General features: G+C 39.9%; 1 protein-coding gene across 2 annotated transcripts in view; it reads left to right on the top strand.

Annotated features, from left to right (window-relative positions):
* Nucleotides 1-3,230: 3,230 nt before the first annotated feature.
* SRFBP1 (serum response factor binding protein 1) overlaps nucleotides 3,231-13,524 on the top strand; it is a 75,832-nt gene continuing 65,538 nt past the window's right edge. The window contains exon 1 of one of the 2 annotated variants that reach the window (XM_052775648.1): nucleotides 3,231-3,321. In XM_052775648.1, coding sequence (XP_052631608.1) covers nucleotides 3,292-3,321 — 30 coding nt within the window. In that variant the 5' untranslated portion in view covers nucleotides 3,231-3,291. The remainder of the gene's footprint in view (nucleotides 3,322-13,524) is intronic. The other variant, XM_052775649.1, reaches the window with a different exon arrangement.

The raw sequence follows: 13,524 nt of genomic DNA on the forward strand, positions 1-13,524 counted from the left end.
AGCACAAGCTGCTATAGAGGAAGCTACAAGTCATAGCACACCTTCTGGTTTTGTGGTCCTCAATGTCTAGTTAACATTATTGGCACTTGCATTCTGTGAAACTTCTTAAATTTGGTTCACAAAACCTGAACAATTAATTGAAATTGCTAAAATTTACTTATTGTCATTTTCAATACAAAACACACTTAATGAGTATTTCATTACATCTGTACTGTGCATATGAGTGCAAGTGTCTGCAATAACCACAAATTTCAGTAAGTACTCCAAAAATACGACTTATATGCATGGCCTCTGGGATTAAGGCCAGATGTAGCTGCAAGATGTTCTGCACAGCTGCTACCACACGACGTAAGCCTGGAGAGTGCCAAGACAAAGGGAGGGAAATAGGACCTAGTTATAACCCCCTTTTTCCTTAAATAGCTTACCACTCCGACTCTCCTGTATTGTTCTGCAACATATTATGTCCTACAAATACACGCTGCTCTGCCATGTGCACACACAGGCAGCTGTTCTTGAAGTAGAGAAGACGGTCCAGAAAAATGTGTTCAAACACTGAGAACGCACGCCAAAATATCTGACTGAAATACTGACATGAAAGGAAGCAAGGTCAGAACAAAGCATCAAAGTATGAAAGTGTTATATGGGGCAATGCCTCAAAGCATCCTGACTGTGATAAGCTGACAAGAAAATCTTGACTTAGAATGAATTTAAGTCAAAAAATTGTATGACAAAGAGCCAATGAACCAGCTGTGAGGCACAGCGATTCTGAACTCTGGAAGGCCACTGAGGTTTAAAAAGATGACAGTAACAAAAATACATATTTTCGTCAGTGACTGACTGAGTAACAAGAACAAAATTGTTGGATGAAGAAGGGCCAGAAGTATGTCATTAGGGTCTATGAGAAACTTCCAAAGCAAGTTATTTCAGTGTCCAGAGGAAATGGAAAGGAATATTGAAGTTATGACCCAGTAGGCTACACAGACAGGGAACAACTCTGATGTGAGGCCAGGCTGGCACTGGATGGAGTCACAGAACCGCAGCTGGCTCCCTGGTCCTGCTTTTGTCTTTCTCTTTGTTAAGGTGCACAATGGAATATAAGACTGGCATATCTAGGAATTAGTTTTGCATGAAAGATCAAGACAAAGGGAAGTACCTCTTTATTTTCCTTGGAAGATCTTTCCTTACTGAGTTTCTGATTCCAATTCTACACTCAGTGCATACAAATCCAATCTAGGTATGAGAGCATATTCTTTAATTTTTAAAAATATATTGATGCTATTGAGTGCATCACATCCAAGATTGCTTTATATACAGACATAATCAAATGCAGCTACTTCTCACGTAGAACACTATAGCTGCTTGCCATCAGTAGTGCTAAAAATCAAAGAATACTCTATGATGGTCAGCTGACTTAGGTAGGCTGGGTATAACGGCTCAAGTCAGAATTTTTCCAAAACAGCAGCTGTGGTAAATACCCCTCCCCTGCAGTTAGAGCCAAAGCATTCTCAGCAACTATATGTTTAACCTGAAATTCAGCCACTGTTGGAACAAAATAAATTTACCATATTATGAAAGGATGGGTTCAGAGTAGTTTCAGCTGGCTCTTTATTGATCCAAATGAAACCTAGCCTGCTACTGAGCAACCATTACCACTTTCTGAAACATCCTAAATGGAACTCAAAAGTTTTACTTTGAAGGACTTGCCTGGCCTGATCCTACTTGCATGTAAGACTTGATAAAAATTACAGTCAAAAGTGATTTAGCTGCAGTTCACTTACAGGAGATGCCCGAGCACTAGTTAGAAATCAAACATTAAAATATAACAAGACCTAAATGCTAGATCCTGCAGACAAAACGCATTACAGAGCTGACAACGGTTGTATTTGTTTAAATAGTCAGACTTCAAAGCAGAGTTCCAGGCACAACAGTGCCATCCAGGGGCCAACTAATTGCTGGTGAACGTCCGAAGAATTTCCTGAAACTGATTTAATTCGTATAAACAAAAAGGTTTTCTATTTAAAACAATTTCCCCAAATATTTTCAAATATGATCTCAGTTCTTTTGAATACTGCAACAGATAAACAGTAATGTGAAACAAGAACTGATTCATTCTCTAGACATGCTAAGACTTGCTTATGTTTAGGCATGAGTTGTGTAAAATCCTGTTTCAGTAAAATAGAAAAATATTTGTAACAATTTAAAACAATTCCTTCTAGCACAATAAACGAAATAATGAGGAAAAGTTCTCATGACACTTTGCCAAACTTTTCAGACTGAGATCTTGCAAAGTCCAGAACACATGCTCAGCTCCACTTCACTACAACTGCCTAAAATTGTGTATAAAATTTTACAGAGCTGAAGCATCAGACGACTTCATTTCTGCACAACCCACACTCTGCCTTCTGCACAAATGGAAAAATCAATCTGAAAACTTCAAAGCCGTTTGAAAATGGAGGCTGGTTTTGTGTCATAGGGAAAAGGAGAAGGGGAGGATAAGGCACAAAGTCTAGAAATGCAGCACCATTCACCGTTTACGCATGGAGCTTTTTTTAGGCTGGTTCTATAACGGCAGCAGCAAGATGAGAAAAGCAAGAATCCCAGAATATTCCTAAGATTATAAACAATTCGGAGGGGCAGATGTCCCTGCAGTTTAAGGATTCAGATGCGTACACCTTTTTCAGGTCTATGATCCAGCCAGCTGATGATGCAACGCAGCAGCATAAAACGCAAGGCACGAGTTTCAGGATCAACCTCATGCGAGGCGAGCTCTTTTCCAAGAGCCGCCCCCGAGGCACCTCAGACGGGTTAGGGTCGGGATCCTCTTCCTGCCCACGCCGCTTATCACCCGCGAGAACCAGAAGAAAACCTTCTTTACCCCCATTTCTGAAGGAAACGGGACTCCGGGCGGGCGGGGCAGGGGCAGGGGCGTGCGGACCCTCCAGCCGCCTCAGCCCGCCTCCCAGGGCAGAGCCGCGGCGGGGCCGCCGCCGAGCCAGACGCGCAGGCGTCCCCTGGAAGCCGCGCGGCTGGGGCGGGGCCGGAGGACCGAGGCCTTCGAGAGCTGGCCTAGAGAGGCTCTGGCCATTGAGCTTCAGCCTGGAGCGGGCCTGCCCCGGCGCGCCCGACGCATGCGCGCGGTTTCGCTTTGCGCTGCCTCCGCAGCGGCGTGGGGAGAGCTCGGGGAGGAGGCGGCGGCGGCGGCGGCGGAAGGCCAGGCCAGGCCGGGCCGGGCCGGGCCGGGCCGGGCCGGGCCGGAGGACGGCGGAGCTCTGCGGGCAGGGGGCCAGCGCCATGGCTCCCGTGCTGAACCTCAACAACGAGGTGAGCCACCCGCACAGGCGTCCTCTGGGGTGGGCGTCGGGGGCGGTTGGGAGGCTTGAGCCGGGGAGGGCCCGGCGGGGCAGGCCGCTGGAGGGGGCCGGGGCACCAGGAGGGCAGGGAAGTGGCAGAGCTGTGCAGCGGCGTGTCACCCTGCGAGCGGGCTGGGCCGGACCCGACCCGACCCGGCCCGACCCTCCCCAGGGCCGGCGTGGCTGCCCGGAGCGGTGGGGGAGGCCCCGGGGCGGCCCCGGCCGCGGCTGTCGCCGTCCCCTTGGGAAACGCTGCGCGCTCTGCTGGCTCTCAGCGAAAGCGCTATGGGATGAAAATAAGGATCTGTCTTGCGAAGATAAACTGCCTTTAGGGGAGTGCTACGCAATTGTCGGCACGTGTGCTTCGGTTCAACATTCTGTCATTGGGTGTCCTGTCATCTTCGTGTCATGTCATGTCTTACCGTGTTTGTGTTCACACTGAAGTTTTGCAGGTGATTCTAGTGGACCTACTTAAGTTTCAGCTGCCTGTCTCCTGGATAGCAAAGATATGATGTTGCCCTATTTTCTTGGAGGCAGAGGGACTGAGAATGAGAAATCAGTGGGTTAGAGCTAACTTTTTCCTGTTCTGTAAGAAGTTTGGTGGTTCACATTTCTTTCAGAATTTTTTCCCACTCTATAGCGTGAATTAAATTAGCTAGGTGCATTTCATTTGTGGTAGGTTTTGACTGCACATTTGCAAATCATTGTGTATGTTGAGTCTGGCACAACTAAACCAGCCTCTTTAAATTGTTGCTGCAACACGTAAAGAGTAGCTGACAGTTCTGCTGAGCATGTGTTGTATCAGCTTCTGCAGATGGCGTTGTGCCCTTCCAGGATTCCTAGATAATTCACAGTATGGTTAAAATTACTATTTGTCATCAGCGGAACCAAAATGACAGATTATACAAGCATTCTCAGATTGCACTTTTATTTAAAGTAAGTTTTAAGTTCTAGGCATATAGTAACTCTTGAGAGAGGTTGATTTGCAAGTCAAGAATTTAGTGAGAGGTAGCCTGTTCATCAGAGAAAATGTAGTTTGATACTACGTAAAATACAGGTATCTACTCAGTAATTTATTACAAGCTTTTGGTACTTGCTATTAACAAATGTAAGGTCAAATGTGAGTGATTTCACATTGAAATACACCAGTGAGTCATCAAAGAAAGAACAGAGTGTTTCATTTATTGTTGAAGCGGGGATCTTTTTGGAATGATTGAGGTGGTGATTCATAGTCTTTCACCAAAGAGATACTCATATAATACGGCATGAAAAAAAGACACATTATTTGACTGAGGAATGCTCAAACATTTCTTCAGAAAAAGATAGAATTCAGTGAGTTTCTGTACAAAATATTGAAAAATTTCTGTAAGGACACTGGGGATGCCATTCCTTCATATGGTTCAAACATCACCCTATCCTAAGAGGAAAATGAAAGTAAGTTCCTAGATTTTCTGGAGGTGGAAGCTTTCATCAGAGCTCGGACAAAAAGTAGGCACTCTCTAATAACAGGTCCATCCAAGACGTAAGGTAGTACAGAGACTGAAATCCTGGATGCCATCTCATCAAGAGGGATAAGGTCAGCTGGCTAAGAGTAGGATGGAGACCTACTGTGAACAGATTAAACAACTTTTCCATTTCTACACCTATGCCTTTTCATAAGCATCAGAGCTGTATTAATTACTGTGGTGACTAATCATAAAATCTGAAATAAATGTTTTCTTTACCAATACCTGGCTATCCTCTGTGTATTTATTACTGAGATGCCCTTGTAAGAATGCATTTTACTGGTAAGAAATACTGATCTTCCTCTAATAAAGGTGAAATGGTGGAATTTGAGCATGAATAAAGCAATGATTCTACAAAGTCTAATGTTTTAGACAAACTGTTGGATTTTTCTTGTGTATTCTTCCAATTTGCTAAGGGAAAGATTTACTGTAATTACAAAGCAGCTCTACACTATACACCTTTGGCATTCTGCAGTCAACCAATGCTAGGGATCATAGAAGTTTCTTCCCCCCTTAGGCTATATCAAATAGGTGTGATGGTAGTTGTTGCAGAAAGAACTTTGTGACCCTTACATAGCTGATAAACTTGTTTGTCTTAGCTAGATTTACAGTAGTTCTGTGTAAGGCCTTGTAAATTCAGCTGTATTATATTTACGTACTCCAGTATTTAATTCTGGCAAAGACAGGCTTCTGCTATTCATTAATATCATAAACTATAATAGCCTGCTAAATAACGGAGTCTTAAGTAATTCTAGGATGACAGGTTTCAAAAGTTTTTTTACAAATTCATCTTTTTATTACAGGAAGAACATATAGACTAAGACCAGTGTTTCCCAGTAACATAATTTGGCACCTTTCTTAATGTTAATTGACCTTTATTTTCATTACTTCCTGTTACATGTTTGATACTAGTAACTAACAAAACAAGTAGTTATCGATGTCCAAACACTTCTTTGTTCTGGAGTGTCTACAACATTCCTATAAACTGTGTTGTCATAGGTAAAAATTGCACAGCATCTGCTTTCTACAGATAAGATATACTTGTTTATCTTATTTCTGAATGGGAAGGGTAATTACTTACCACTTGAGTAGGTAGCTTCAGTTCAGTGTAATTCAATGGCAGGAGTTGTTTTGGTATTACTGTCCTGGTGAAAACAAAAGAACCCTCACACTCTTAATGGGACGTTTTGTTAGTACAGTGTAAAAATCAAGCTTTTGGTTCCAGTGTTATAATGAAGTAGTGTATATGTGTTTTGAAATTAAACAACATTTAATTGGGTGATGATTTAACTTATCACCAAAGAAACTTGGAAGTTGAATCTTATTACTATGAAAATCTAATCCTCCAAGGAAATAAGACAAATAAAGGAGTGTGATGTGTGTCTCCTTTCTGACAGCTTTTGAATTCATTGGCTAATTTCAGAGAATTTGGAAAGGAGTAGAGACCTCAAAAGTTGTTGGGGTTTTTGTTAAATTATCATTTGGTTAAAGAATAGTGCCTCCATGAAGCGACATGCTCCCAACTGTTCTGATCTAATAGGGAACAAAGAATGAAAATGTCATACTGTTTAGGTGACTATATGAATGGGATCTGAAGTTACTGTACGGTGGTGCGGATCCTGGGTGAAAATAAGAGGGAATTGCAGGTGTTGTGATGAGGTGAAATAAGACAGAAAAATATACGAAATCAGTCATAATTATTCAGTTATTCACAGAATAATTAGTTTAGACATTCTATTAATCATTTATTTTATTTTTTCATGTAAAGTTGTTTATATCAGTGTAACAGCTTCAGAAACTCACGTTATGTCCATGTTAACAAATGGGTATTGTGCCAAAAGTGTATAACTGTTCTTTTTCTTTTTCTCTAATTGCATAGATTCCTAGATAATAACAGAAAAAAACCAAGATCTTGGCAAAACCCACAGTTAGCAAGGTCCAGTAATTTTAAGAAGCCATCATCTTGCTGCTGGTAAATAACATCATACAGTTTCAGTGTGACTGCATGACTGAAAAATTAAGATTGAAAAGAGTTAAAAAACACAAATGTTTTTGTAATTCAGACGTCCCATTCCTGTACGGGATTACTGCATTTTCATTTCTGTGCCCAAGGAAGAGGTGGGGACTGTGGGGAGGAAGTAAAGACTGCAGAAAGTTAGAACAAAGTTAAACAATGAAGACTAGAGTTTTTGAGAAAGAAGAGGAAAATGCAGTATATCATACCATTTTGTTTGTCATCATGTTCTTTTATACAAGGGAAAATATAACTTGTAGAATGAAAAAGTTCAGTTTTGAAATGGTAATGTATCAACTGCATATGATCATGCTTTTGTAGGGTTTGTATTAAGCCTAATTGATTCTCATCTCATGTTTAATTTTATAAGGATGCAGGCTGAAGGAATCTTTTTAAAAAACTATTGCTGCGTGTATAAGTTTCCTATTTTAAAAAGCTTTCTAAGAATTTTCAGGTGTCTTGTCCCAGGATAGCTTCCAAAGTTAAACTTTTCTGGGAACATTTGCTAGATGGCAGCACGTTATCATCAACTGCCATGGACAAGGGCAAGTTTAAAGGGAGATAGCTCATGTTTAATGTGAAAAATGATCATTGTCAATCAGCAATATACAGTAGTACAAAACTGAAGCTTTTGAATGGGAACCAACCCAGATTTGTGTATTTTCAGAACCCATGCTTCTTAAATTATGTTGTTCTGTTTTTATAGTCATACTCTGCTATCAATATGGTGTGATTACAACAAATACAGTTTTCGCTCTGCTCTGCTTTTTTTTTTTTAATTTATTTTTGAATTAAATTCTGCTTACAACTACCTTAAGGAATTAAGCTGCAGAAAGCCCATGAATCTAAAGCAAATGATCTCTCTATGAATCATTTAAAAAATAAGTATTGTAGTATGTATCTACACAAGCACTGTAATGGCTGAAGTTGAATATTAGTAAGGCATCATATTATGTGATGCAAATTTAAATCTCAGAGTTGAGAGTTGTTTCTGTCCATAGGATGTATGAATTGAATTTGCCAAACTTGTTTGGGTATGGAAGCTGTGGTATCAGATGAATAGGTGAATTTTTCTCTTAAATTTGTATTTAATAATGAATTGCATGCATCCAAAATAATTTCTCTCTATAAAAATGTTACGGACCTCTTACTGAATTAGAAAAGGTTGAGCTTTATTTACAAAGCTATGTTTTTTAGATGATAAAAGCTGATGTCTCCGTAATGCTTGTCATCCACAACTGAAGTGCTTTTTTTTTTTTTTTTTTTTTTTTCCTAAAAGGTAGAGTCAAGATAAAAAATATGTCTTCAGAGTAATAGTGTGCACACACATTTTTCAATCTGCTAAACAAAGTGCAGATTTAAAAAATGTTATGTAGGGAGCTTAGTAACGAAGCTCAAAGTGGTGGATTCCGTTCAGTAGTGGTTTGGGTCCCAACACTTTTTGCTGTGATACTCAGTGTGGCAATAGTCAGGCCCTTTTTAGATTTAGGACTGACGTCATGACCTCTGAGTTATCTGGACTGCAATTTAGATGAATGACATGTTTAGAAAGAAACCTGGACATTTGGCTAAGGATTTAGACTGGTGTACGGCAACGTCAGAGATGGATAGCGTGGCTGATAATGAAAAATATCAGACAAAAAGCCATGGGAACTAACCTTACCTTGTGAATAAAGACTGACATACAGTCTCTGAAAGTCTGAAACTGCAGTCTGAGTTGTATCTGTTATTCTGTGAAACTTGCACCTTTTATCACAGTGCACCCAGAAGTAAATGTATATTTGGAGATGCTTATATAAAGGCTAGGTTGGTCTGGTGTAGCATGGGTAGGTGTCATGTTTGTTGTTAGGTGGTCAGACACAGCTAAGATAGAAATGTAAATAGAAAAACAGTTACTGAAATTGCATTTATACATGCCTTCACTCACAAATTGCTGAAATGCCAAGTACATGCTTTTAGAAATAAATCACTTTTGCTAATCAAAGTTTCTGTATAGCAGTGAAAAAAAACATGGTCTGACTGGGATATCAGGTGGAATTATTAAAGAATGGGAAGGGGAGAATTTGAAGAGGGTCATGCATTCCTCCTGAAACTGAATTGACTTGTATAGCCAGGAACTGCATCATGATTTTTGTAAGATGCCTTAAATGTGAAAAACCTGATTATTTACCCATGCTAGTCCTTAGTGCATTATATGTTTTTGTTGTTGATACAGTAGGTCCAACATGCTTGTATAAATGTCAATTTTAAATTGATCCAAAATGAAATTAACTTGAAGTTTTCTTGTCATTGAATGATTACCATTTTTGCAGAGAAACATTCCATACAAAGTGAGTTTAAGACTTCTCCATGGTATTTACTTGCAGTTACTTAAGATCTTCCTTATTTTCAGCCTTCTTCAGCATTATGACTGCCACATCACTCACAGTGATACACCTCACTGTGTTTTCATTGACTTAAGATGACTTCGAGGTTTTGTTTATTAATGACTTTTTTTTTTTTTTTCCCCACATTTTAGACTATAGATACTGGGACAGTTTTAACATTGAAAGTCCTTTCATATAAGGCATTTTGTGGAGAATTGCTTTCCTGTTCAGTGTGTGGTGTTGCAGACACATGTGGTGTGCCCCCGAAGGAGTGTGATTCTCTGACTGTGGTTTCATGGACAGCTGGACTCACTGCTTCTGAAGCTACGGCTTCTCACTCTCCTTGCTCCTCAAACATTCCAGCCAGATGGTCCAGCCTTCCTCTTCTATGAGCAGAGTAAATTTTTTGCTAGGGTAGTTTACAGCTCCTGATTTAAGGTAGCAGGGTCTTACAGAGAATGAGAGCAACAGGAACATAGGACCAGGGGTGAATCGGAGGGGCATGGAGGAGGGATGGAGACGGACTGTCCCCTTTCCACCACAGTGAGACGTTCAGTTGTCTTGTGGGGCTGGTAGAACCGTCCTGTTCTTCATCTCACTTAAGTGTTTCTCTTTAGGCAGTGGCATTTTTCTGAAATAAGCATAAGATTTGTGGAGGGTGTTCAACCAGCAAAACCTAAAATAGTCAGGATGGTTATATGATATGCAGTTTCATTGTCTGGCAGGTGTTTAGGTTAAGGAAATTAACTAGTGATAAGGCTGTAAGGGCAGGAGAACTGGAGGGTTCAAATAGGAAGCCAAAGGAGCCTTTGTATTTGTTTGATCTTGATAATGTTATACAGTGAGTTCATTGGAAAGTAGTTACAAATCAGCTTGAAAGAAGAATCTTATAATTTCAGTGTTATACTTAAATACGTTTGTATTTATTTTTGGAAAATGTGACCAAGGATATATCAAGGGGAAAAAAAACCCCTAGTCTCTTACCTGTTGCAAAAGAACTCTTAAAAGAAGTTGCAGTCCAGTAATAAGTAAAGCAAAATGTAATTTTTCAGGAGTTGTATTTCCCACAGTTATCAGAGAAATGAACGCTTAGGCCTTCTTTCTTGGGTTTTCTTTAAAATTGCTTTTCACTATCATAAACAAGCTGATGTCAGCATTCAGTTTTTTAGTGTATCCAAAAGGCTAGTGTTACCTCGGGTGTGTTGTGATATTTTTAAGTGCATTCCTGGACCTTCTTTACCGGTGATAAAAAAAAATCCTAGATGGAAACTTTGAAAATAACAGTGACTGAGTGCTGTAGGTATTACGGTGTTTAAAGCGGTCTGAAATACTGGGCAGCCAGCCCAGTGTGGTGATCCAGGCTTCTCTTTGAAATGAAGTAGCTACCTCCAAAGAGCTGGTTTTGTGTGCTATCCCCGGGGCTGTGTGGGAATCTAGGAGTTCCTTTAGGGCAATTTAATATTCCTGTGCACTGACTTTATAGCTACCTAAAGGGGAGGTAAGGCATGAGGTGAGGTATCTGGCCAGGTATCTGGTATTGGACTGAGCTGTGAGATGTCTTGCTGCTCGTAATTCAAAATATCATGCCTTCTTTCAAGGCTTGCCTCTGATGGGGAAAATCCTGCATTTTTTGTTTAATGGCTTAGATGTTAGAAAACTTTCCAGTAGTTGAGAAAGCTGGTATATTGGTCCCCTCAATCTGAGATGTGTTGAATCCTGTGATCTCAATGACCAGCAGAGTGCACTCATCACAAATACTAACAAATACTACTGCTGGGCTACTGTCAGGCAAGTAAGGGAGATTTTATGGGATGAGGGGAGCCTGGTCATGTATTTCACTGATGGGAGCATTTCCACAGGAAAAGTCCTTGGCAGTGTTCCAAAGACTGCTTATCCAACAATTAACATAAAATGCATGAGCTCCCTCAGAGGAAATACTGGAACTTAGAACTCTCTAGCCCTGAGGAAATTCTTCTTGCTGGTCTACAGATGAGTTCCCTTTTGCTATTTTGTCTCTGGCTTATGAGCCTTGTTTGTTCCAGCACCTATCCAGCATACTGGCCAAGCCACTCGCTTGAAGTAGAAGCATTTGTCCTAGACTCCCTCACATTGAAGAAGGCCTGTAATTTTAGGCTTTTCAGTTCTGGTAAGTGTCCCAACATCTAGGCTGTTCCTCAGACGGTGGACACGAGTTCTAGTACTGTTCTCAGCTATCTGACGGTATTGTTAAGCTGTATCAGAGAGACACTGTGTCTTGGGCAGCTTAAGTCAGCTGTGACCTGTGACCACTTCAGAATTATTCTTAAGGTAAAGTGGTTAGCACTTAGATACTTTGGAAGAAGTACAGGTGCCTAGGATCCTCTGTGGTCAAAACTGAAGCTGTGGCTGAATTCTGGCACTGCTAAGATTTGCATATCCCTGGCTTGCATGTGGTCTTAAATACTTCCTTGAAGCTGGTCATACAGTCTCATATATGTCACTGAAATCAGTCTAAAGTCTTGAAAGGCATATAAACAAGTTATGAGAACTGAGAAAGAATAAATTTCTACACAATTAAAAACCAAATAGCTAATCTTTTCCATCAGTTTATTTCTCAGTATACTGGCAAATCACTACTTTTTTCTGTAAATTACAAGTCTGTGCAAAGTTAGAAAGCAGACAGGACTTTCTTTTTAAACTCTGGAATACTTGGCAGCAGTCATTTTAGCTCTGTGGAAATGCATGTAAAAATTCTTGCATTACTTGTGTTACTAACAAATAATTCTAAGCACAACATTTTCTTGAAGTAGAAGAAAGTTGTGCTAGACTGGGCTTGAATTCTGCTTAAAACAGTTCAAGTGTTAAATTACTGACATTCTTTTACAGACCATGTAAATGTCCTAAGGAAAAGGTCTTTTGAAAGCTTATGAAATTTCCAAACTTATACTCTGTGAGATAGAATTCTGAGGAATTGTGGCTTTTTTTTTCCCTAGGAACTGTTCCAGCAGCTGTTTTTAAAGTTTCTAGAGTTGCCACATCATCAGTTATACTAGTATTAACAGCAAATTCTGATCTGCTGTTCACACAGATTTTGTTTCAGCACATTACTGAAGCAATTAAACATGGCAAACTATGCAGGTTTTTGCTTCTGGCAGTGTTGTATACAGCCATTATCAAACTACTGTACTTCAGGACAGAAAGGAAAACTTTTCCTTAGCTCAAGTGGTTTATATAAAGTGTGTGTGGTAGGCCACGTAGACTAGTAAGATGCTCTCATAAAACAAAACATCTGTGGTTCCTTGGTGTGGTAGTGTACAATAATGAAAAAAACATGCAAACATGGTCATGGGAAACTTTGTAACTTTTATTTTAAAAGAACTGTGAGATACTTGCAGGACACAGTATAGTCTTTTATCAGCTGTAATTTATGGGTATATATGCATGCATAAAATACAATTTTAAAAAATGGTTCTATTACAGTAAATGTGCTTACTGCTGTCATTGCAGACATCTTTCTGCAACCTTTGCTTTGCTGGGCCTGAAGCTTGCTGCCAAATGAAGAATGAAGCAAGGCTGAAATGGGCGTAGAAGGGAAGGGATGGTGGTGGGGTTTTTCCTAATAGAATTTGGGGTCTTTGGTGGGGGTCGTCCCTAGAAAGAGAATAGTAATCAGTTGTGAATTTATTGCAAATTGCCAATTGGTATGGCAACGATAAAATTCCTTTCAGTTTGTCTTATGCTGTTGAGGTCAGTAGTGAAGAGCAATTAAGGGAAAAGTTTTTTAGTTAGGGTTTTCAGCACAAAAGTAGCCAGCTACTAAGTTCAGTGACTTTTTTGATTGTCATTTAAATCGCATAAGAGAAAGGGATTTTAAATTCTTGTGCTGATTTTATATGAAAAAAATTACCATTACATTATTTCCATTGCAAAGATGGGTCAGGGATACATGTTTGTTCATATGGCATTAATACCAAATGAAGTGTGTGTGTGTGTGTGTGTGTGTATAAATATATTCAAAACTAACCCCTTAAAATGTAAATCAATTATCATTTTTTTAGAATGCAAATATTCTGTTCATTTTTATTCTGGTGTATTTTCTGTTCTGCAGTCACCTGACTTAGAGGCATGCTTTTCTGTTCTGTAATTTTTGTGTTGAGTAAACAGGTCAAAATTGGGTCCAGCAGAATATTTGCATAATGGCTGTTAGAGAACTTCCCTTTCAATCACAAGTAAGCTTGATACTGAGATTTCCATGACACCAAATATAAACTAGGGGCTCTAATTCACAAATTGTAAGTTTTGAGTGTACT

This window comes from Harpia harpyja, chromosome Z (genome assembly GCF_026419915.1).
Source record: "Harpia harpyja isolate bHarHar1 chromosome Z, bHarHar1 primary haplotype, whole genome shotgun sequence".
NCBI lineage: Eukaryota > Metazoa > Chordata > Aves > Accipitriformes > Accipitridae > Harpia > Harpia harpyja.